Source organism: Pteropus alecto, unplaced genomic scaffold, assembly GCF_000325575.1.
Source record: "Pteropus alecto unplaced genomic scaffold, ASM32557v1 scaffold45, whole genome shotgun sequence".
In the NCBI taxonomy this organism is placed as follows: Eukaryota; Metazoa; Chordata; class Mammalia; order Chiroptera; family Pteropodidae; genus Pteropus; species Pteropus alecto.
Genome location: NW_006442491.1, coordinates 11764824 through 11788750, shown reverse-complemented (window position 1 = coordinate 11788750; position 23927 = coordinate 11764824). Strand labels below are relative to the sequence as shown.

At 36.8% G+C, this 23927-nt stretch overlaps 1 protein-coding gene across 3 annotated transcripts in view; it reads left to right on the top strand.

Moving 5' to 3' along the window:
* PLCB4 (phospholipase C beta 4) overlaps positions 1–23927 on the top strand; it is a 161915-nt gene that overhangs the window by 73968 nt on the left and 64020 nt on the right. For 2 of the 3 annotated variants that reach the window (XM_006921599.1, XM_006921597.1), the window contains exons 11-21: positions 1232–1442; positions 2414–2507; positions 4750–4829; positions 5405–5489; positions 8121–8211; positions 9823–9918; positions 14504–14604; positions 19911–20052; positions 21096–21180; positions 21527–21651; positions 23446–23497. In XM_006921599.1, coding sequence (XP_006921661.1) covers positions 1232–1442; positions 2414–2507; positions 4750–4829; positions 5405–5489; positions 8121–8211; positions 9823–9918; positions 14504–14604; positions 19911–20052; positions 21096–21180; positions 21527–21651; positions 23446–23497 — 1162 coding nt within the window. Of the gene's footprint in view, positions 1–1231; positions 1443–2413; positions 2508–4749; positions 4830–5404; positions 5490–8120; positions 8212–9822; positions 9919–14503; positions 14605–17680; positions 17717–19910; positions 20053–21095; positions 21181–21526; positions 21652–23445; positions 23498–23927 lie in introns of all 3 variants that reach the window. The other variant, XM_006921598.1, reaches the window with a different exon arrangement.

Genomic DNA, 23927 nt, shown 5'->3' with positions numbered 1-23927 from the left:
TTAGATATAGACTACTATATATTCTACACACTACATACTACTGCTGTACATACTACTATACATTATTCAGTGAAAAATAAATGAGCAAGAGGTACTTATATTAACTGGGTAAGTCCTAAGAAAATATAGAGTAAAAATAGCAAATTGTGAATGCAAATAGTGGAATCTCTTCTATATAAAGTTTAAAATATTCAAACTACCTATTTTGGGATAAATGCATATGTAGTAATGTTACAAAACCATTTGAGGAATGTTAAATACAAAAACTAGGATAGTGGTTGTCTACAATGGAGTAGAAAGATGGAATTGAATGGAATTGAGGGTGGGGTACACAGGGTGCTGCAAAAGCATCTGTAATTATGTATTCCTTTAAAAATGTAGAACAAATAAGGTAAAATATTAAGATCTGACAAAGCTGTGGTGTAGGCCCATGGTTTATTTATTATGCTATCATCTGTATTTTTCCACAAGCTTGAAATCGGTTCATAATTTACAAATGATTAAAAAACCAAAAAGCTGAAGCTGTCAGTGATTGATAGGATAGGAGAAGATGCAGAAATATTGATCGCCTCTCCTGCAGTTAATCATGGGCCCCATCCCTGTGTCAGAAAGGTGTGACTGAAATGAACAGTGGCTCTTGGGGCCACGTTTCAATGACCATTGCAGACTCTTCTCACCAGTCCCACACCCTTGCCTTTTAGATAAAATAGGAAAATTGAATAGCTTAAATCCAGAGAGGTCACTGATCCCTTCTCCAATCCCAGAACAATAATGCCTTACAGTTGTATGTATTCCAGTTTTTTAAGAGCACCTCTTGTCTATATTCTCATTTGTCATTCGTGACAGTCTAGGGAAGCAGGTGTTGCCAGTGTTTCTGCCCATTTGACAGAAGAGGAAGCGGAGACCCTGGAGCATAAGGAATGAGTGGCAGAGGTAGAACTAGACCCAGATCCCCTTGACTCCTGGTCACTGCAGCTCTTGGTGCTGTCCTTCTGTACTTAGTGAATTGTGTGTTCTGCCACCATCGACCTCTTTGTAGAACACATTAAGTTACTTATAACGTACAACTATGTTGTTTTGTTCAAGTTCTGAAAAATTAAGGTTCTTAGAAAAGAGACTATGACGAAGTTTTTACTCCTCTTGTTTAAGCTGATTCAGCTTTCATGAATAAAATATAAGATGAGTGTCTTCAGAGCCACAACTCTACTAAGATATTCTTTTTTTCCCCTAGGCGTCATATCAAGTGACGGATTTTGCAGATATCTGATGTCAGATGAAAATGCCCCCGTCTTTCTAGATCGTTTAGAACTTTACCAAGAAATGGACCATCCTCTGGCTCACTACTTCATCAGCTCTTCCCACAACACCTATCTCACTGGCCGACAATTTGGTGGGAGGTCTTCGGTGGAAATGTACAGACAGGTTCTCCTGGCCGGGTGCAGGTCAGAAACATAAGATGACTTATTTTTTTGTATATGATGCCCTTTAATTTTTCTCATCAAAAAAGGAAGTAATATTCAAAATGAAAAGGACATCAGTCCTCCTCCTAAATGTAGTACGATGGCCATTTAACCCTGAGAAAGGAAGGACGATATCTGTTCCAGAAAGGTCAAGAGCCCTCCTGTGGTCAAAAGATATTTTATACTGTAAATTTGAAGTATTCTCCAAAACTTGCAAAAAAAATACATATTTTAAGAAGTCATGCTAGGTTTCCTATTAGTCATAGGCATTTGCAAACTTAGTTTTACTTAATGTTAAAAGTTCTAAATTTTCATTCTCTGAAAATAAAGATTATTGAAAATTGTTTTCCTTTTAAAGAAATTGGCAAACATTTGAAGTTTAAAATATGAAAAAAATGCTGAAAGTGAAAATAAGACATGTAGTTACATTATGATTTTTTCTTGATTATCAATCTCCAATACTTTATTTTTTAACCTGCTTTTTTCTTTTTTTTTGAGTATGGAAATACTTTAAAAGGAAGTATTTCACTACTTCTGTCTCTGAATACTTGAGTACAAATCACTGAGACAATGAGAACATAGTAACATCATCCCACCTAACGAAATTTTAAAAATATTTTTTTTATTTTAACATCATCTAAAACCTAGCCCATATTCAGATTTCTCCAATTGTCCCCAAATTGTCCTTCATTGTAGCTTTGTTAAAATTAGGATTTCATCCAGAATCACGCTGACAGTTACATCTCCGAAATCTCTTAATTTCTGACAATCTCTTTTTGATGACACCAAACCAATAAAGAGAATAATGCGATTTTAGCCTGCATACTCCATGAAATAATCATGTTAATTTATTCCATTTTCTACTTCTATCGGAAAACTTATTTTGGTGGCTTAATTTGTACACACACTATTTGATGTAAGGGTCCAATATTATAATTTCTCTATGTTCCTAGATGTGTCGAACTTGACTGTTGGGATGGAAAAGGTGAAGACCAAGAACCAATAATAACTCATGGAAAAGCAATGTGTACAGATATCCTTTTTAAAGTAAGTTTTAAAATTACATAGCCATAGCCCTTTTCAAACTCTTGTGGAAATAGATGATGTGAAGAATACGCACTATTCATTTTCTCAAGCATTTTACCTTCATATTCCTGTCTTCCGGTTTTGAGGAGGAAGTCGAGGAAAAATGTTTTCTGCACTTAATATCTCCATGCTACTTTTCCTGCTTTCAAATGCTGACAGTGCTATATAATGAGTTTTCTCTGGCAGAGTCTCCCTGGCTCTACTTTTAAAAAATCTTTCATTTTCTTATCTATTTTTTTCTGCTTGCTTATTTTGCATAATTCCTGAAGGACTTCAAAGTGGCATGAAAAGATAAATAGAATACAGAAAATAAAATAAATGATAAAAAGTGCCTAAAAAGGTAAGAAAATAAGATAGCGAGATTAGCTTTTATAAATGCTTGTCAAGTAGTTCTGTAAAATGTCAAGGCATTACTATAAATTGGGCTTCAAACTTTGTAGAATTGAGGACAAGGAGAGAAACATGATGATTCACAGAATTCATAAATGCGGACAGAGCAATTGGTCTAGAGAAGCGCCGTTGTTCTTAGTACTGACACCAGAGAGAAGTGTTTTTCCTCTGGGATCCTCATAGAGGGGAATCTACAGTTCCACAAATAAGCGTCTCAGTGATGGCCTTTTGGTGATCTCTATGCACAATTTGAATGTTCCTCAATATGCTCGATTGATATCCTACCAAAAGACGGATCAAAAATGAAAATCTGTGGTTGGCCAACATGTCAGGTACATGATCTCTGTCAGTTTGGTGTAACTTGGAATAGTTATTGCAACATCTGGAGCAGTGGTGCTCAACCTTGTCTGTGTGGAAAGTCACCAGAGGTGTTTTTAAACGTAGATATCTTTGTTCTATACCCATAATACTCTGTGTGTATCATTTCTCTTAGCCAAGTTGTTGGTGAGTTTTGAGCAGCAATGAATTCAGGATTATGTTCCCTGAGAAGTACTAAGAGCATATTCAAATGGGAAATCATGGATTTGCACAGCCAGACAGACTGACAGGGAGGGTTGATGTCCTTTTTAGAGAGTTAATGAGCCTAATAAGGAAGCTTAGCTGAAAATAAAGCTCTTCCCCTCCGCTTGGAGGTGAGCAAAGGAGAACCCATGGGCAGAGAATTATTCCTCAAGGAATAATTGGTCAGCTCAAGTAGACAATCTAGGTCATGGGCATTCTTACCTGGGAAGTATCTTTAAGCAGGAATAACTAAAGGACCACCTTGGCCTTAAGAATGTTCAATAAAATACTCCCAGATTATCTAACCTAGGACATTATCATTTCAAATGGGCTTCCCTACGTAACTATTATATTTTCCTGATTAAATGAATGATGGGACTTTCCCTGTGATTAACTATAAACTGGTAAGAAGTTGAGGATTTTTACTAAATATAATGCCCTGGTTATAGAAGCATTGGTCTGAAGCCATTTCTAAAGCTCAGCAGAGAGCTGAGCCAACTGTCTCTTAAGAGACATCATGGTGGGGAGGACATGTTCAGCTCATTCAAAAGCTCTCAGTGACTTGGTCATTCAAGTGACCAAGCTCTCAGTTCAGAGAGGGTCATCCAGAGCACTCCCCTGTTTTACCACTTCCCTGTTTTACTGCTTCCCTGTTTTGCTTGACCAAGGAGAACCCCCTCCGTGGTGTCCCCCACCCTCACCAGGCTAAATAGGAAACAAGGGATATTGTAAATGTCACATCAGTTCACAGGAGTCTTTATCAGATTCATGAAATGTAGGCTGAGACTGATTCCCAGATGCAGAGAAAAGTCGATGAAGCTTCCAGCAGTCCTTAGGTTGTTCCCAACACGTTTCTCCTCAAGCAGGAGGAGTTGAAGAACGGCTTGCTGTGAAAATTGCTGTGCCAAAAGCCCCCTGCTCAACAAAAAAGGTGAACTCTGAACCTGCCTAGCAAATTATTGAGCAAGGAGTTAACCTGCCATGTAGGGGAACTGCCTTGTCAGTTAATAGGTCCATAGGTTTAGAGAAGTAAAAGATAGCTTTGAAAAAAAATTATCATTAACCATTAACTGCACCTGGGTCTATCCACAGGGGATTCAACTTGTAGAGGTATCAAGGTAAATGGGTTCTCCAGGTCTGAATGCCAGAACTGACTTTCTGAAAAGCTCAAATTAATAGTCTCTGATTGGTTTCAGGTGCCTTAAGTATATTTTTTCTTTTCTCTCTAATTAACACTCTTTTATCTTTAAAGGATGTTATTCAGGCCATCAAGGAAACAGCATTTGTCACATCTGAATATCCAGTAATTCTCTCCTTTGAAAATCACTGCAGGTATAATTATGCATTCTACTCCAAGTCTCTAAGGGTTATTTCCTAATCCCTATCCCCCACTCCTGTTCTTTATCTTTTTAAATAATGAAATGGCATGTTTTGTCTTAGGTAACACATAATCTTATGCAAAATAAAAAAATAAAAATAAGGAAGAAACAAAGAAAGAGAGGGAGAAAGGAAGAACCCTTATCCACTACTGCCCCCTACCTCCAAAAAAAAAATAAATCCCCTAGTCATCTTAGTTTTAGAGATGCCTCCTCTAACCAACAGGACACCTTGCTCAAAGCTCCATTGAGTTGGAAGATTTGGCAGTATATTTGAAATCAGACTTTATGAACTTGAAAGACATTTTTTATTCTGTTTACCAGATCTTAATTTGGGGGCAGAATCTACTTATTTTTTAAAAGACACTGGTTCAAGTTTGTGGTTTATAACAGTATATCTTACATTAACATCAAGAGAACAATCGTGCACTTTGTAGAGTGAGAATTTTTAATTGCGTAGGAATGAGTGTTTCTTATTCTTAGACGGTTACTGGATGTTTGAATTTACAAATGCCAGTTCTTTCTCTCCAGCAAATATCAACAGTACAAGATGTCCAAATATTGCGAAGATCTATTTGGGGATCTCCTGTTGAAACAAGCACTTGAATCACATCCAGTATGTATTTTTAGCTAACCATATTTCTAACATGAATGGATATTTTTGAAATTCATTTCTAAGGGGTCAAGTAGTCCTGGAGGACTAATGCTAAAGATCTTCGTATTTATTTAAATTTGTTGGTATGGAAAGCTTTCATCATGCTTCAGAGGAATGTGTAGAGAGAGACAAAAAATAAACATCTGGTTCAACTTAATTTGGAAGATATTGAGGTCTTTATGGTTACTGAGATCTCTCTCTTGAAATTTCATAAAGTGCCCCCTGGCCAGGATTTTAGACTCAGCAGTCATTCTCAATTTCAGTTACATGTTAGAACCACCTGGGGGAACTGTTAAAAATACCTTTGCCAGGTTCCCACTTAGAGATTCTGATTTAATTGATCCAAAATCAAGCCTGAGCATGGTGTTTTTTAAAAGCTTTCCAGGTTAATCTGATGTGCATCCATGGTTTAGCATCCATGGGAGCCTATCACTATGGGAAGTTCACAGATTGAAGTCACAGGAGCCTGAAGTTCAAGTTCCCAACTCCATAATAAATATTTGGGCAATGTTATATGTACATTTTTTGAGCTTCGGTTTTACACCTGCTAATTCCTTCATCAAGCAAAGAATTCTTAACTGTTGGCCCATAAATAGGCTTCTTCAGAACTCATTTTCATTGCATACAATCTTTTTTGTATACAAAGATTCCAGAGAGTTTATCACATTTTAACAAAGATCCATAACCCCAAGTGATTAAGATCCACTGTCACAGATGTTATGATTAGCAAGAGAGCTAATGGAATTAAAGTAATAGAACGCTGCACAGTAGTAAAATATTTTGCCGTACTGTTGATAAGCAGCTGATGGACCCAGACATGGTAGAATGAAGTGGCAGTAGAACATTACAATGACTGTAGACGAAAGAAGGTGCTTTGTATTACCTGTGAGTATGTCACGTAGTTGAAAATGAGTTTTTTTCAGAAGTGATCTGTAGGAGCTGAAAAAAATATAAGAGACAAAGATATGTGCACCCTTTGCACCCATCCCTGATTCTCTTCAGTTTACTGAAGCTGTAGCTGCAGGCACCCTGTCCATGTCCATGTAGCACTTCCTGTTTCCTGTGTAGTGGCCTGGCTTTCAGCTGACTGCCAACACCTGCACTTTTTCCCCTGGGGAGAGCTCTGGTCGCTGGAGCCTGCTCTGCCCACACGAGAATGACAGGCCAGAGTGCCAGAGAATAAACACCCCCAGCCCATGCTTCCTCACTCCTCGGGAAGGATACTTCTGAGCACATGTTCGCCGCCGCCTCCCAGGATTCTCCAGCAGGATCGCTTTCCACTTGCCCACGGTGATAGTTTGCCTGATAACACACCCTTGATTGGCTGCCTGTCTTCTTTTTATTTCTTTCCTACTCTTCTTGGAGTTTCCTGGGGCAGCCTCCCAAATAAACTACTTGTGCATTTATCTTTATCTCAGAGACTGATTCAAAGGAACCCCAAACTAAAAAACCTCCCTGATTTTTTATTTCGATTTTTTTTTTTAACCTAGGCCCTCTATTTATTTGATTGGGCTAAGGTGCTTGCTTTTGCGAAATGACCACTCTATTTTTTGTGACGTGACCTGCACATACGTGAAAGATATTGTGGGGAGTATAGGTAATATGAATGAGAGTAAGAGCTGCATCTTGAACTAAAGGGCTTTCAGTCCTAGGGGGAGTGGTGGTGGGAGTGGACACGGGACATAATGTAAAAACAGAACTAAAAGAGAAGTTGGCCTATGATGTGTCCAATATTTATTGGAGATATCCGGGCTCAAGAGAAATAGCTGGGAAATGGACCAGTTACAGCAGGCTTCCTGAAAGAAGGAAAATTTTGGCAAAGGGTTTTGTTTAAGGCAACACAGACATTGGAATGAACAGTGCCTTGCATGTAATAAGAAGTATAAAACTTAGCTCTGAAAATGAATGGATGCCTGGTAGGGTGGATGAGTAAGTGAGTGGATTGGTGAGTGAGGGTGTATAGATGGATGGATGAGGGAATGGGGAATGGATGACTAGATATGGCACAGTTCTATAGATCAGAGGTAATAAAAGCGAGGACATGAATCTAAACAAATGAAACCATAGTAGAGGTCGGATTTCGGTAATTAGGGTCACTCCCTTCTTAATTCCCTTATTGAACCCACAAAACCACAGTCCCAAGTGTTGAGGTTAGATCAGCCTATTGTACAGCCCAACACTTGGGAAAATCGGGAGAGATTCCTGACTTGAGGTCGGGAAAGCCAATTCTGACCCCAGCTGTCACAATGATCTTTTGTACTTTATCAGATACTTAAAAGAGGCAAAGCCTGAGGTTGAACAGGATCCCCTCCCCTGACATCACCCCAGATCAGACCCAGCTCCCCTGGGGAAGGTGGAGCAGCTATGCATACATTGGAGACTGTGTGGATGTGAAGTTTGCCGCGGTAGTCTAAGGCAAAGTTGGATGCGGTGGGCTAATTTGGTTTGGGGAATGAAAACATAAAACTGTGCTGACTGCCATCTAGTGGATGTGGCTGGTATAAGTCATAGGCTTCCTGCTCATTCTGGGCTGAGACTGAGAATGGAGAAGCACAACCTGTCATTAATTCAGCCTTTTCTGTTTCTCTCTAGCTTGAACCAGGCAGGCCCTTGCCATCCCCCAATGACCTCAAAAGAAAAATACTCATAAAAAATAAACGGCTGAAACCTGAAGTTGAACAAAGTAAGTTAAATATACACATCTGCGATGGAAGCATACGTACACTGTGTGTTTGGACAATTCTGCTACCTAGAACGAAATATATTTTAGAACCACTGATTTTGGGGGGGAAAGGGTGTAGTCGCGATGTTACATATACTTTCCAGAGGAAAGTTTCTACATTTCCATCAGTTAATTTCTGCAGTAGGAAAAGCGCATTCATATAAAAGAATCTGAAGGGATCCCAAGGAAAAATAAGACGTGGAGGAGGCATTTTAAAATTTATTAAGATATAAGGAACTAGCATTTTATCATTTTATACACTCTAAACTCCTCTTTAAAAGTTTCCCTTTGCAGTTTGCCTGTGTGATATGTACATATCTCGTGATTCTAGATAAATGTGAGAGTGTGGATGTGTGTATATGTGTGCATAGAGAGAGAGGTTGAGAGATAAATTATTTTATGTAGACATTTCCCCCTATATTTACCTATATTTTCTATGAAAATACTTTCTTACAGCAAATGTCTTACTTCAATAAATTAGTAGTATCATATATTGGTATGATTGCATTGTGTTTTTTCCTTAAACATTCTAAATTTAAAATGTTAATTATATTAGTTATAGATTTTATTACAAAAGCAACTATGCCATAGGGCAATGAAAACAACAAAAAGTATAAGAAATAAAATAGCACTAAATTATATATTTTACACATAGATACATGTACTATAGACACTTGCATTACCCGTTACATGTTTAGACATATACATACATTTTTAACAAAACTACAGTCACGTTAAATGTACTAATTTTTTATTATTTTTAAATCAATCAAGTATATACAGTAGGATATAAATCTACATCCTAGCTCTAATTCTAATGCATGAATTATACACTATACAGAATTTCTTATGTGGAGTACAGTATAATTTGACTAGTCCCAAGGTAATGGATTTCTATTACTATGAAAACAACAGTGATAAACATGCCTGAATGTTAATTTTGTACATTTGTGCAGACTTCTCCTTGGAATACGTTAGAATAATTAGAGTTGATTGGCATATACATATTTTACATTGTGGTGGATCTTTTATGCTGTCTTTCAGAAAAGTTGTACCAATTTTCACTCACCATAATGAGACAGCCTGTTTCCCAGCACTATTCTTAATGCTGGCTGTTAGTCATCATTTACATATTGCCCTATAATAGAATAAAAATGATACTTTAATTTTTTATTTGTGTGTCTTTGATAATTAGTTTCTATATATATATCATTATTTATGATTTGCCTCTTTGTTCCATTATTAAAATTATTTCATTTGTCTTTATCTTACCGACTTATAAGTGTTTTTTATGTGTTAGGATAATGACGCGAGTTTATCCATATCAAATATTTTTTCCTTAAGTTTTGTCCATCTCCGATATACATATTTCTTTTCTGTCACTTCACCTTAATTGTTCTCCAAATTATGGGCCTTTGTTATCAAGACACTGTAGGAACATAGCCAGTAGGAGCCTAGACAATACATTTGATCTCCCTTTTCATTTCCTTCTCAGTATCAATCTTAAAGGCCAGGTTTTATAAGTGATCTAACATCTGTCCCCTTCTCTTTCTTGTTTATTTTGAATGACAGAACAGCTTGAAGCTTTGAAAAGCATGATGGAAGCTGGAGAATCCGCTGCCCCGGTTAACATCTTAGAGGATGATAATGAAGAAGAAGTAGAAAATGGTGAGTCGCTTATTTTTTCTAATTTGCATGTCACGAAAATACTTTTAAAATAGAATAACAAGAATTTGTCACATCATTTTAAATAATGTGACGTTTTAATTCTTAATAGGTGTGTATTCATGTGCCAAACTTAATCTTTTGGTATTTTTGGTATGTTCCCAAATGGTATTATTTCCATTTTACCTGGATGCTAGATTTTAGTGGCTTAGTCATCTCCATTCCCGTTGTTCAGCTGTTCAGCAGAAATTCGCAGCTAGGGACTCCTTAAAGCACTTACTGTAGAAGGCAGGAGTTGGAATAAAAAGAATATTTTCCAATCCCTTTGCAAACAAAAACATGAACTTTGGTGTTGTTAATAATAAGAGTAGTAAGGCAAGTTAAAAGGAAAGGAACGTGAGTAGACACCCTCAAGTAAATGGTTGGTTTGTATGCACACACAAAATGAACTGGAAACCCAAAGGCAGTATTAAAATTTCAAGTTCAAATTCATTTAAATAACCAGCTCACTAGAACTATCTATATAGGTAGATAATTTTAACAAAGGCAGCCTTCCTTAAAATATTTGAATATTTGCTATTAGCTTCTATGTTATGTCAGACATCTAGCCACAACCATGTTTGGTTTTAAATGGATCTTTTGAGAGGTTTGGAAGGTTTTTAGAAAGTTATTTGTTCACTATGTATCATGAGAATTGATTCACAAAATGATTTAGACTTGCGTTGTGTTTCTATTGGTTAGACAGTGTCTTTGGGCTAAATAATTTAGAAATATTTGTAGAAACCCTCTTCATTTATTATATAAACATCTGAAATACAAGAGTAGATTTTAGGAAATTTTGATATTATAGGTAAAAACCTTCATGCTGTGAGAATTAACTAATGATATTCACAACCCCTTAATAAAGACTTCTAACTAGGGAACAGACTTCATAATAATGGTTTATGTTGCATGTGCAAACCATGTGTTCAACTCTACTCCCAGAGAAAAACCATAATGACTTACTTTCATAGGTTTTAGATGGCAGGATGGTCTAGGAGGCCAAAGATATCTGATATTGTTCAATTGATGTCTGTTATGGTTATCGATTACTATGTAACAAATCACCCCAAAATTTAAAGGCTTAAAACAACGCTATTATTTTCTCTCACAGTTCAGTGGATCATCTGGGCTCAGGCTGCTGATTCTCCCTTAGGTTTCTCATGCAGTTGCTGACAGATGACATCTGGGGCTGGAGTCATCTCAAGGTTCAGTTAGGCCAGTCATCTAAGATGGGTCACTCACGTGGCTGACAGTTATCTGCTAGGAGCTCAGCTGGGCCTACTGACCAGAGCACCCCTATGTGTCCTCTCCATGTAGTTTGGGCTTCTCACAGCATGGTGGCCAAGATGGAGCATCTCAAGAGCCAGTGTGTCCCAAGAAGCAAAAGCTGCTAAGCTGTTAAAGAGCTATGCCTGGAAGTGGGACATTATCACTTCCTTTCTATGTTATTCATCAAACCAGACTTAGGTCCCACCCAAATTTGAGGAAGTGGGTGAGATGAGAGATTGCATTGCAGAAGAGCAAATGGGAGGACAGATCCTTTTGCAGCTGTCTTTGGAAAATACAGTCTGCCACAATGCCAATTATATTATTTCACTTTTTTTTTTTTTTTTGCAAATAATAAACCTAAACAAGATTTAAGAATAAAATTTTGAAAAGAAGATGTTTCAAAAGTTAAGTAAAATGCTTCTAAAATTCGAAAAGATGAACAATAGGTAAAAACAGTTCCTTAACTTATATTTTATAGATGATCATCAAAAACATGAAAGCATTACTAGATATTGTAATCCAATAAAACAAACTGCAGAATAATGGAATAAATCAATAACAACAAAATAACAACTACCATTGTTGTACCAACTGTGGATCAAACAATGTATATCACTGCCTCATCTGACCTTTATACAGCCTGATAAAGTAGATATTATTACACTCATTTTTTAAATGAGAAAACTGAAGCTTAGCGAAATAACATATATTTCACACATAATCCCACAGCTGGTAAGTTCCAATCCTAGAATTGCCTTGACTCCTTTTATACCTTACAATACTGCCTTTCTAATATACAGGAATACAAAGAAAACACAAATATGCAAAATGGTTGTTAAAAAATGTTTTAAAGGAGAAAGAATATAACTGATAAAAGTCAAAGATATGAAATGTTCTGAAAACACATTAATATAAAATGAAGGTCAGTATGATTCCACTTATGATCCTTAAGGATGCTTTCTCAAATTTTATGTACATGTTAATTATTCCCACAAAAACTGTATACTTTAGTGGTTCCCATGTTATTCCAAAATACACTTGAGATTTTGACTAAATTTTAACAGAAATAATTATGTGAGATAATATACATGTAGGAAAGTAACCAAGAGGACGGCATCATCTACTTGAATTTCTCTTTAAGGCCACTGAGGTTTCTGCGATACCAGTTATATAGTTGATACAGTCTTAAGTTCCCTCAGTAATACTTAGCTTTAGTTCTGGTCTATCAGTTGGCTGTAATTACCCTGACATCACAGTATGATCCTACTGTATATGGATGACCAGAGTCTCTAATTTAAATACTTTGACACAGCAGGCAAGGGGAAACCAAGCGTAGTTCAAGAGGGCAGGCCTGCCCAGAGGCTCTAGAAAATAGAAAAGGCTCTCACTGAGTGAAGGCATATGCCCCTTCTTTAGCTGGGTTCAGATGCAGAAGGACACATGGCTCCCGGGACTCTGAGACAAGTAGTGAGGAATACCAGAATTGTATCTGGTTGTGAGTATGCCTGTGTCTTCTTGCACACGCAAGAGATAAAAACGTTCATTCATACAATACATTTAATGTAGTTATTAAGTCTCTAACGCTTGTATGGGACATACCCCTTGACTTCAAGTAGTTTACTTCAGGCTGGGCAGGTTAGACTACAGATATATGAAATGGAGATTTAATAGTGATGATGGGAAGTTTCAAAATCTTTATTACAGACTGCAGCTTGTGGAAGCCCAGTGTCATGTTAAGAGCCTTGAGCTAAGAATCTGGAGAAATCTAGGTCCATCTCTTACTCTGTGACCCTCATAAGTCGAATCATATCTCTCAATCTGTTTTCTCATTTATAAAGTGAACACACTGGAATAGATTATTTTAAGACCTATTCCAAATATTCTAATTCTTTTTTTCCTGCCTAAGGCCTATACGACCTACAGTTATTTTGTTGTTGTTTTTGTTGTATGTGTGTTAATCATCTGCCTCCAGGATATCCTCTCATCAGAATATCAGTCCCAGAGGAGGAGGATGTCTGTCTTTCTTGCCTCACCTTCATCCCATACCTGGAATAGTCCCTTGCAAATAGCAATACCTCAGATTCTGAATTCAAGATACCATCAGTTGAAAGAGACCACTATTTTATTATGACCAGTAAAGGAAAGTGCTTCTAATGAATTGTAAAATATCATAGATTGACGGGTACATTGCAATGTCAGATACAGTAAAATATGAGGCAGGGGGGGAATGCATCTTAGAATCAGTGAAATAGTTTTCATTTAATCCTGTTCTTGCATTTTTATTGCACATTTTAAACGTGCTTTTAAAAAATATATATCTAAATTTTTATAGGGCTGCTCACCTCCCTTGTGAGTCCATATTCAGAAATTATTTCACCTTTTTAGCAATAAGGTTCCTTCATGCCCTGTGTTGTGACAGTGTGGATTTATGTAGGCCTTGTCCTGAGGCCCATGGGTTTCTCCTGATTCTGGCTGCTTTTTAGGCTAAGCCTTTTCCTGGGAGCTCTTGATCTCACACCAGCATGTAGCTCATTCTCCAGTGGGTGACTCTTTTTCCACCAACAAACTTGGGTGGATACCAAAGTTCTTATCACTTTCTTGGACAGATGGACTGAGTGCTTCTGTGCCTCTTTTCACAGCCTGGGCCATGCTCCTGTGCAGCCACTTTATTTAGCACCCACTTCCAGCTTTTCTCCTAGCATGAGCCCATAAAATGACTTCACAGACTTTTAAACCTAAGTCAAGTTTGACAGATGGTTTACAAGAGCAATATAATCCTTCCAAGCTCTTTCTTTTTTATATCACACCACTCCAGGCCACAAGTCAGTATACCCATAACATCAAATGGATATTTTAGTCTCCTTTTTCAAAATTATCAAATGTATTTTCCTTTTCTTGTATCTTCTTGATTTCTCTAGGTCTCATGGAAAATCAGAATATCCTCTTATGAGTCACAGATATTCCTGAGGTGTTTCAGTCTTTAATTTTTAGGGTTAGTATAATGGGATGGAAATAATCATTCACTTAAGAAACGTATATTAAGTATCAAGTATGTCAAACATCGTGTTAGATGCAAGAGAAATAATAAATAACAAGATATGCTCCTTGACCTTGAGTACGAAAGAGTTTAGTGAAAAAAAAGTTTGTATATTTCAATGTTCCCATTTTCTTCTGTCTTTTCCTTTAAAAGTGCTTATGTTCATCCAAGATTATGGAAAAGGTCTGACTGCTTAGTAATAATCTGGATTCATGGATTTTCCTTTTGTCTTTCACGCAGCTGAGCAAGAGGAAGAAGCTCACCCTGAATACAAATTTGGAAATGAACTTTCTGCAGATGACTTGGGTCACAAGGAAGCTGTTGCAAATAGTGTCAAGAAGGTCAGAGTTTTGGTGTCCCCCTTATTTCATGAATCTCAAGAGGCAGCATCTATTAGATATAAAATTTTAGAAATCATCACAAGAGAATCAAGCAGCCTATAATCCTCTTTCTAAATTGGGTGACCAGGTTAATGTTTGAATTCGAGACACACACAATACTAAGTTAGGAAGGAAATTTAAATTACTCATTCATCATGCTTTATGTGACTCTACCTATTTGGCCTTTTTCCTTTAAATATTATCATTTATTGCATTATTCTAGGTGCATAGGGAGACAGCAGCGTCCCAGTGGCAAAGGTTAGCCTGTTAAAATCATCAGTAAAATGACCTCCAATCATCCCAAGCAAGCCCTCATTAGAAAACCAATCCTACTAACTTGATCATTCATCTCCCTCCTAATGTAGAAGAAACATAAAAATATTTCCATCCATTCAGTCATTCAGTCGAGAAAAATAGTTACTGTGTACCTACTATGTACCAGGCCATAACAACCCAGAAGGGTCAAAGCACACTTGGTTTTTGTTCTCATAGTCCACTAGGAGTTTATGGGAAGGGAGTGGAAAACAAAACAAACGAGTACACAGTCAATTATATAATTATAATTATAATTCTAACTTGTCATAAATGCTATTATGAAACTAAAAATGAGTGTTAAAGCGGAGAATAACGAGGTGGAAAGAATAAGAAAACCAGAACACAACGAGTAAAGAGGAAGCAGCCATGCACAGAAATAGAGAAACAACTTTGTCCTCAGAGGAACCACAACAGTAACAACAAAGACAGTGTGAACAGAGTAGACCGAATGAGGGGTAGAGTGAAACAGGATGAGATTGGAAAGGTGGATGGGAACTAGATGATTCAGGATTTGTGAGTCCATTATGAGAAACTCAGATGTTAATTTAAGTGAAATGTGAAGCCATTGAAAATGTTTCAAGAAGGGAGCAATGTAGCCTCATAGGAGTTTTTAAAAATCACTATGGTTACTATGCAGAGACTAGTTTAGAAGGGAGTAAGAATGGATGCAGGAAGAGTAGATAGGCTAGGCTCTTGCCCTGGGCCAGACTCCTGAGGGACAGTAGGGACAGAGGGCTGACTGGCTTCAAGATCTATTGAGGAAGCAAAAATGATTCAACTTGCTGATGGATTGAAATGTGGGAAAGTGAGGGACAGAGAGGAAGCAAGATGACTCTTTAAGGTTTGTGTTTGAGGACCCAGGTAGGTAGTGGGGAAGACCTGAAGAGAAAGAACTTAAGAGTTTCAAATGGGACAGGCTGCTTGAGGCCTGTGAGATACTCAGGGGGAGGTGCCCCCTAAATGTTTATAACATTGACTTCTGACTCTGGGTTTATTTCCTAACCGGCTAACCCTGGGGAATCTACTTAACCTCTCAGTGCCTTAGTTTCTTCGTCTGCAAGATGAAGATGATAATTGGTCCATTATGAAGAATTAATTGGTTTAATATATGTAAAGAGCTTAAAATGGTGTCTGGCACATGGTAACTCCTATAAAAGTTTTGGTTGTTGCCATATTATCATCTTCACCATTGTCATTACCATCATCATTACTAACAGCATCTTCCAGTATCTAGAACTAGAAGAGAGATTGGGCTAGAGAGATAAATTGGGAGTTCAGAAGATAATATTTGAAACCATGGGAAATAAATGAGATGATCCATGGGAAAATGAAGAAAAGGAGGCCCAGGTGAAGCCCTAATTAAAGGTAGACTCATGAGACAGGGACAGAAAATAAGAGCAAGGTATGGCCAGAGAAGTAGGAGGGAAATCAGATAGTGAGACCAAGGGAGCCAAGAGAGCAGTGTTAAGAGAAAGGCATAGTGGTTGGTTTTTTAACCCAGCCTTATTGAGATATAATAAACATATAATATTGTTTAAGTTTAAGGTGTTACAATGTGATAATTTGATATACATTGCAAAATGATTACCACGATAAGGTTAGTTAACACATCCATCGCACAATTACCTTTTTGTGTGGGGGGAGTGGGGTGAGAACATTTAAGACCTGCTCTTGCAGCACCTTTGATGTATACAATACAGTTCTGATAACCATAGTTACCATGCTGTAACTATCTATGTGGCTACCTATAATAGCGAGGGAGGTAGCCACATAGATTATCTGTTACCATCTCAGATCCTCGGAACTTACTCTCATAACTGGAAGTTTGTATCCTTTGACCAACATCTTCCCACCAGAACAAGAAATGGGCTGGTGGCTAAAAGGAACCTGAGGAGTTAAGGGAGTGTTATTTATAGGGTGAATGAATCTGGAGTGTGTTTGCAAACTGCTGGAAGTGGTGCAGTAGAGAGGGAGAGGTTAGTCCGGTAGGAGAGAGAGCGGATAACTGCCTGTGCATTCATTTCTTGACAAGGTGAGAGTGGAAGGGATCGTGGTGATGTGAACGTGGTCTTTGATGGGAGCAGGGATAATTATGGAAGGCAGTGGATGGAGATACAGGTAGATGATACATTTGGTAGTAGGAAAATGGGAGAGTATTTGTTTGATGAGCAAAGCCACAGGAACACTGCTATTATGCCCACACTCTATCTTTTCAGATATAGAGAATTATGACTACTTTCAGACTGTTGGATGCCACTAATACTCAGAGCTTATCTTTGTGGTACATCAGTATGCAAAGCCTTTATCAATACCCAGACATGAGTTTTAAATTGCTGCAGTGACCATTCATGATTGCTGCTTTTTACATATTAGGGGAGGTAGCCACATAGATTATTTCCCAAGCCCCTAAGTCACTGATTAAATCACTATTATTTCCCAAGCTCCCAAATCACTAATTAAATCACTATTAGGAAGGAGCTGAGTATTTGAAAGCTGCCAACGAAGGAGGGAGATAGCATTAAATTAGCTTTTCTGGTATGTGAGACAGTTAGGCTGTTGGAACTTTTCAGTACTTGCGTTTGTCCCTGGCTTTTTGTCATCAATAAATGCCCATTCTAACAAACAAATAGAATAACAAGTTTATATTTAAATATATGCATATATATGGCTGGTAAATTTGGAATTTTGCCCTTTAGAGAATTATTTTCTTTCTCTAATATAGGCTTCTGATGACCTCGAACATGAAAACAACAAAAAGGTAAAAAAAGATTCTTTTTCCATTTTGTTTTCATCATGAGACACTGTATGTGGTCTCCTAATATTGAACATTTTATACTAAGTGGTGTTACTGTATCTTGCCCGCACCCCATGGAATGTCAGGCTTACTGTTAATGGGTATGATATTTACATGCTTGATGCTTCTAACTGTAAGAATGTTCAAAAGAAGGAATTAATCACAGTGATGAAATGATTAAAAAATCTCAATAAAAATCACAAAAGTAGGATAGATAAATAAGATGATTTTCCTTAAAATAAGTTAGAAAACGCAGTTAGGCATTTTCTTAGCTGTGATTAGAGATTTCATTCCTAGAATAGGAGTGCATAATCATCAGCATGTTGAATTTGAAAATATGAATGACCTATTAGGTCAGCGAATGCATACAGTAGAGAAGTAGAAAAGCAATCTTGATTCTGACTACCGTGACATTCTGAGGGATCGTTAGTTAATTTTACATTGTACACATTCCAGGAGTTTATTTGACATTATAAGATATTGACTTTTTTGTAAGAGAAGTAAAGTTCCATTTTTAGTTCCTTTTATCCCCTTCAAAGTTCCTCATGATATCAGAGTGGTCTTATTTAGTAAATGTACTTGGTTTATTGCAATAGTAGGACTGATGGCAGTCACAGGCAGAAATTTGCCTTGTAATTTGATTCCCACACTTTAAAGTTTCAGAAAATACTATCTTGATAACTATGGGTTCCTATCTTATTTAGAATAAGACCCTATTTTCTTATTGTCTAAATATTAAGTTTGGAATAATTATGAATAAGTCTGATCCCAAACCCCTCCCAAGATATTTGTGAAAATTCTCTTCTATGAGAATTTCATAAGGTATTGGGGTCAACAAAGGACAGGTTGACCTTTGGTCACTGCTGTTTATTAGCTGAGTAGCTGTGACTGAGTTAGTTTACTCCTTAAGGCCTCAGTCTTCTCATGTGGTTAGTGGGTAGGACTCTAATCATTACTATACTTGATTGCTGACAATAATGAAGTTGTGCATACAGGAATTCAGCCTGGTGTTCAACACATGGTACTGGTGTTACTCATCATTGAACACACAAGAAAAGAATCAGAGATGGCCTCTTCTCTTATTTGGCGGATCAGAACATTTGAAGAAATGATTTTAAAATACCCCAATAAGTTACAAAATTTATTTTTTATCTCAGGCTTTTACTGGTGAAATCATTTTGATGATTTAGTGTCATCAAATAAGGCAAACAAATGGTCTGACCATTTTTTAAACTAATGAATTGATTCATGCAACTAAGCACTTTGTCCACCTATAACAAACTATGCAGGAGATTTAGCTTTTCAGAATTCTCAACAAAATGTTGCTCACTTTTAGAGGCATTATTTTTGTTGTTGATTTTGTTGGTTTTGTTCTGATTTACTAAGAAATCAACTAAAATAATTTGTTCTCCTCTCTATGCAAAATAATGCAATTTCAATTCCAGTAGGAGGACAATTTTTAGTGTCCTATAACAGTGGGTTTATCAGATGATTTTAAGAATAACATTGTTTTTTTAAATACCATAAACTACGTATGTATATGGTTTAAATTCTAGCAGTGTTAAGCAAACTGTGGTCGCCAGACCAGCTACATCATTATCATTTGAGGCTAGTAAGAAACGCAAATCCTTGAGCCTCACTCCAGATTCATTTTTTTCAGAACCTCTGAGGGTGAGGCCCAATAACTTGTGTTTTAGTAAGCCCTCCTGGTGATTCTGATGGATAGTAAAATTGTAGAGTAACCGTTTTTTACTTTATGCCTCCATTTGTGAAAATAAGAATAATACCTGTTATATATACTTCATAGTATTGTTGTGAACCTCAGTATAGTTTCTTGTCATTGAAAATCTAAAAAGTGTCCTAGAAATATAAGATAAGCTTAACATTTTATTGTCTCCTTTTGGATTATTTTGAACTTCAATAGACATTAACTTTTAAAATTATTCTTTAGCATAATTGAAGAAGAGAAAAGTATTGAAAATCTAAAAAGTGTCCTAGAAATATAAGATGAGCTTAACATTTTATTGTCTCCTTTTGGTTTATTTTGAACTGCACTAGACATTAACTTTTAAAATTATTCTTTACATAATTGAAGAAGAGAAAGGTCTTTAACTTTCAAGAGTCATCGACATCCATATTCCCTTTGTTGTGCTTGTAGGGCCTGATTACTGTAGAAGATGAGCAGGCGTGGATGGCATCTTATAAATACGTAGGTGCTACCACTAATATCCATCCATATTTGTCCACAATGATCAACTATGCACAGCCTGTAAAGTTTCAAGGTTTCCATGTGGCTGAAGGTAACACCAAAGGTTAAATGAGTCATCGACATCCATATTCCCTTTGTTGTGCTTGTAGGGCCTGATTACTGTAGAAGATGAGCAGGCGTGGATGGCATCTTATAAATACGTAGGTGCTACCACTAATATCCATCCATATTTGTCCACAATGATCAACTATGCACAGCCTGTAAAGTTTCAAGGTTTCCATGTGGCTGAAGGTAACACCAAAGGTTAAATGCTATTGCCTTTTTTGTCTGCTTTTTCTGTTATTCTGCTGATAAGCTGTGATCCAACTTGTTGCCATTTTCTGAGCATGGGGACTGTTTCAACTCACCTTATTTTTGTTCTACATGTCCTTGGCATGGGGTGGCATTTGTGATGTCATTCCCTACATCATCCACAGGGTGGCTCTGACAGACTGGATTTGTTACACATGAAGAGGGTAGCCTCCTGCGTTAAATATATTTCAAAAGACCTCTTTTCATCAAAAGCTGGTCTCCAAAAATGTAGAAAGTATTTTATAACTTTTCGTAATTATTTCTGGTCTAAAGAAACCTTGGCATGGGGTGGCATTTGTGATGTCATTCCCTACATCATCCACAGGGTGGCTCTGACAGACTGGATTTGTTACACATGAAGAGGGTAGCCTCCTGCGTTAAATATATTTCAAAAGACCTCTTTTCATCAAAAGCTGGTCTCCAAAAATGTAGAAAGTATTTTATAACTTTTTGTAATTATTTCTGGTCTAAAGAAACCATCCTCATCATCATCATCATCATCATCATCATTATCATAAAACATACATATTTCAAGGGTGGCAATGTGTGGCAATTGTGTACACATAATTTGCTTAATGACTCTAAACTTAATTCATCACACTTTTTTTTTAAGTCAGCTGTTTCTATCCACAGGACGTTAATGAAAGTGGGAACTACTGATACGATAATAGAACATCTGCTTGCAAAGCCTCATGATTCGGGGTGTAAATTATATTTATTGCTTGTCTTTCTGTGAGGGCTCAATGGCAGGATTTCTGAGTGCATATTTGCTTTTCTCTACAGAACGCAATATTCATTATAACATGTCTTCTTTTAATGAGTCAGTCGGTCTAGGCTACTTGAAGACACACGCGATTGAATTTGTGAAGTATCCTTATGGAGTAAGTGGAATGAGTGGCTGGTGCACTATTGGCTTGGCAGGAGTCTCTAAAATAGATAAATGGCTAATACATAATTGTGGTTATAGAGCTAATAAAATAATATGTGTGAAAGACCATAGCAGCTATGAAAATCTCCCCAAATGTGGATTGTTTTCATAATCCACACAGCAAACTATGGTTTTTCTTTGAAGCATTATTTATAAATGTGAATTTTGCTCTCTGCTGTCTACATGTTTGTCATTGTTGGCCTAGACCTTTGTTGTTTGAGCTCTTTGTTGTTTATTTATTGCTACCGAAATACCGTTTTTCCATTATCCTTAATAAGTTACACAGTTATAACAAACGGCAAATGAGTCGCATTTACCCCAAGGGAGGCCGAGTCGATTCCAGTAATTACATGCCTCAGATTTTCTGGAACGCTGGCTGCCAGATGGTTTCACTGAACTATCAAACCCCAGGTAGGAGCTGATGTCCAGTGACCTCGAATTCCATGAGAACGCTTTGACAGGATGGTGCCAACAATTGCCATCAGTTGGCTATGGGCGTTTTTTAAAGGAAGCAGACATATGGCAAAACAATGTGTTGTTGGATTTATGTAATGGTGAGAAATTAAAACTCAAAATAGAGCAATAAATAAAAGACAGTATATTTTTATTTAGACTGAATTTCCTTTTGTAAATGCCATGACTACTCTGCTAAACATTTTCCTCTATTTCAAAATATTTCTAGTTTTTCTTCCTTTTAGATCAAACTTATCTTTGTTTCCAGAAACAGAATTAAATGAGAAGAATTTGACTATCTCTGTTACAGTAACTATGACTCATTTTTCCTTTGGAAAGTACCCTCCCCACTGTGAATATTCGGCAGGTATCAATGACACAGTGGCACCTCCCCATAGAAGTGCAGAATATTATGGGGTAGACTCTGCTAAAATGGTGTGTAGGGAGTTATATATTCTTAGAGGTACTAATCTATAACTTGGTCTGCTAAAGTATACTCAAAAGCAAGTTTCTATTATATGATCACCTCCCCAGAAGGAGAGGAATAAATTTTTATAAATGCATAAACAAATTTTAATGTTTTTGAGGTTTGCTTAAGAGCCTAGGATCACAATTTTGAGATTAGAGATAGAAAAATAATGAGTTCTCACCTAAAACAGGTTTTGTGAGACACATGCCACAAAACCTGTTCATTTTCTTGGTTAATTCCACAGCATGGTTCTTAAAACTGGTAAGACAAAACAAAACAATGCTTTTTTATTCAGTTCTTTGCTATATGAAGGTACCTTCCATGTTTGCCAGTTTGGGAGCATTTTCCTTTTCTAGTCCATCTGCCATGCTTTGTGAACCTCTCCATCTTGGTCCCTAATTCTCTGGACTGATCGAAAGGTTCTTTAACTTTCATCCTTTTGACATGAATTTGCACTGACTGTATTTCCCACCCCTTGATAGAGCCTCTTCAGTGACCAGAAGTTGGAGTGAAATTATATACAGTGTCCCCATCAGTTCTTGCTTTATGAAACTAGCTTATTCTAGCAGAGACAAAGTAAAATAAAAAGGCACCGATGATTTTACTTACTTAAAAAGGGGTCAAGTTGTATTCTCAGTTGTTAATGAGTCCATTATATGGATTAAATTATCCCAAAGCAGTTTATTCAGTAGGTCAGTTTATGTTTTCTTCTGAAATGTTAGGTTTAACCACAACATTTTAAGGAAGAAAAATGTCCACCAGCTGACCCATTTCTTTTACTGATGAAAAAGAATAAAGATTGTGTCTGCTTCAAGAGAAAAATCATAAGCCATACGCTGCCAATGTAGACCCCACTAGAAGAATTCTCTTTAAGTCATTGATTTTTACATGATGCTTACCTAGTTTACTTTTATTTCTTTTTAATGGAGTTTTGTATTCACACTTAATCTGGTGTCATAAGGCGCATCCTCTTCAACTATATCAGGTTGGACATCTGTACTCTCAACACTAATTGAATAATCAGATGACTCATATATTGAATCCAGATTTTAAAGCAATGCTAACGTGATCTTTAGGAAAATACATGTTATGTTTAAACATGAGGTCATTTCAACATAGAAGACAGAGTTGTGTGCCTTAAACAGACCCAGAAGTACTTTGTGATATTAAAAAGGACCTTTTAGCCTAGGATTAGTATTTGATTTCCATTGTTTAAAATCACCCCTTCAGGATCTTCTTTGTCCAGGGAGACAAGATGCTAAATTATTTTTGTCTCTTGACAGATTTAGCGATGCAATTGAATCAGGGAAAATTTGAATATAATGGATCATGCGGGTGAGTAATGTGATTTAAACTGTTGTCACCGTGTTCCAGCGCTCTGTACTACAGCTATAATGAAACCGTGTCATTTTTAATTAGGACTGCTGAATTTAAGCTGGGTTTGAGGGATGGGATAAAACAAAGGAAATTCTTGGACAGATTATATTTGCATATATACATTCTTCATCTACCCAAGTTTTAACAATTTTTTTTTTTAAATCTAACTATAAGTTAAGCAGTTTATGATTCACCCTCTAGAGTTTAATGTTCTCACTTTAAATTCAATAGTGGAGAATTTTATAGCTAGGAGAGATAATGATCCCTGTTCATTTTGGCATTAACTGAACATTAAATATGTGTACTTTACCTAGGTCAAATAGAGGAATGAAGTTGATTTAAGATATAATGAAACGATTCGTGGCAACTTGAATTTAATTCATCTAAG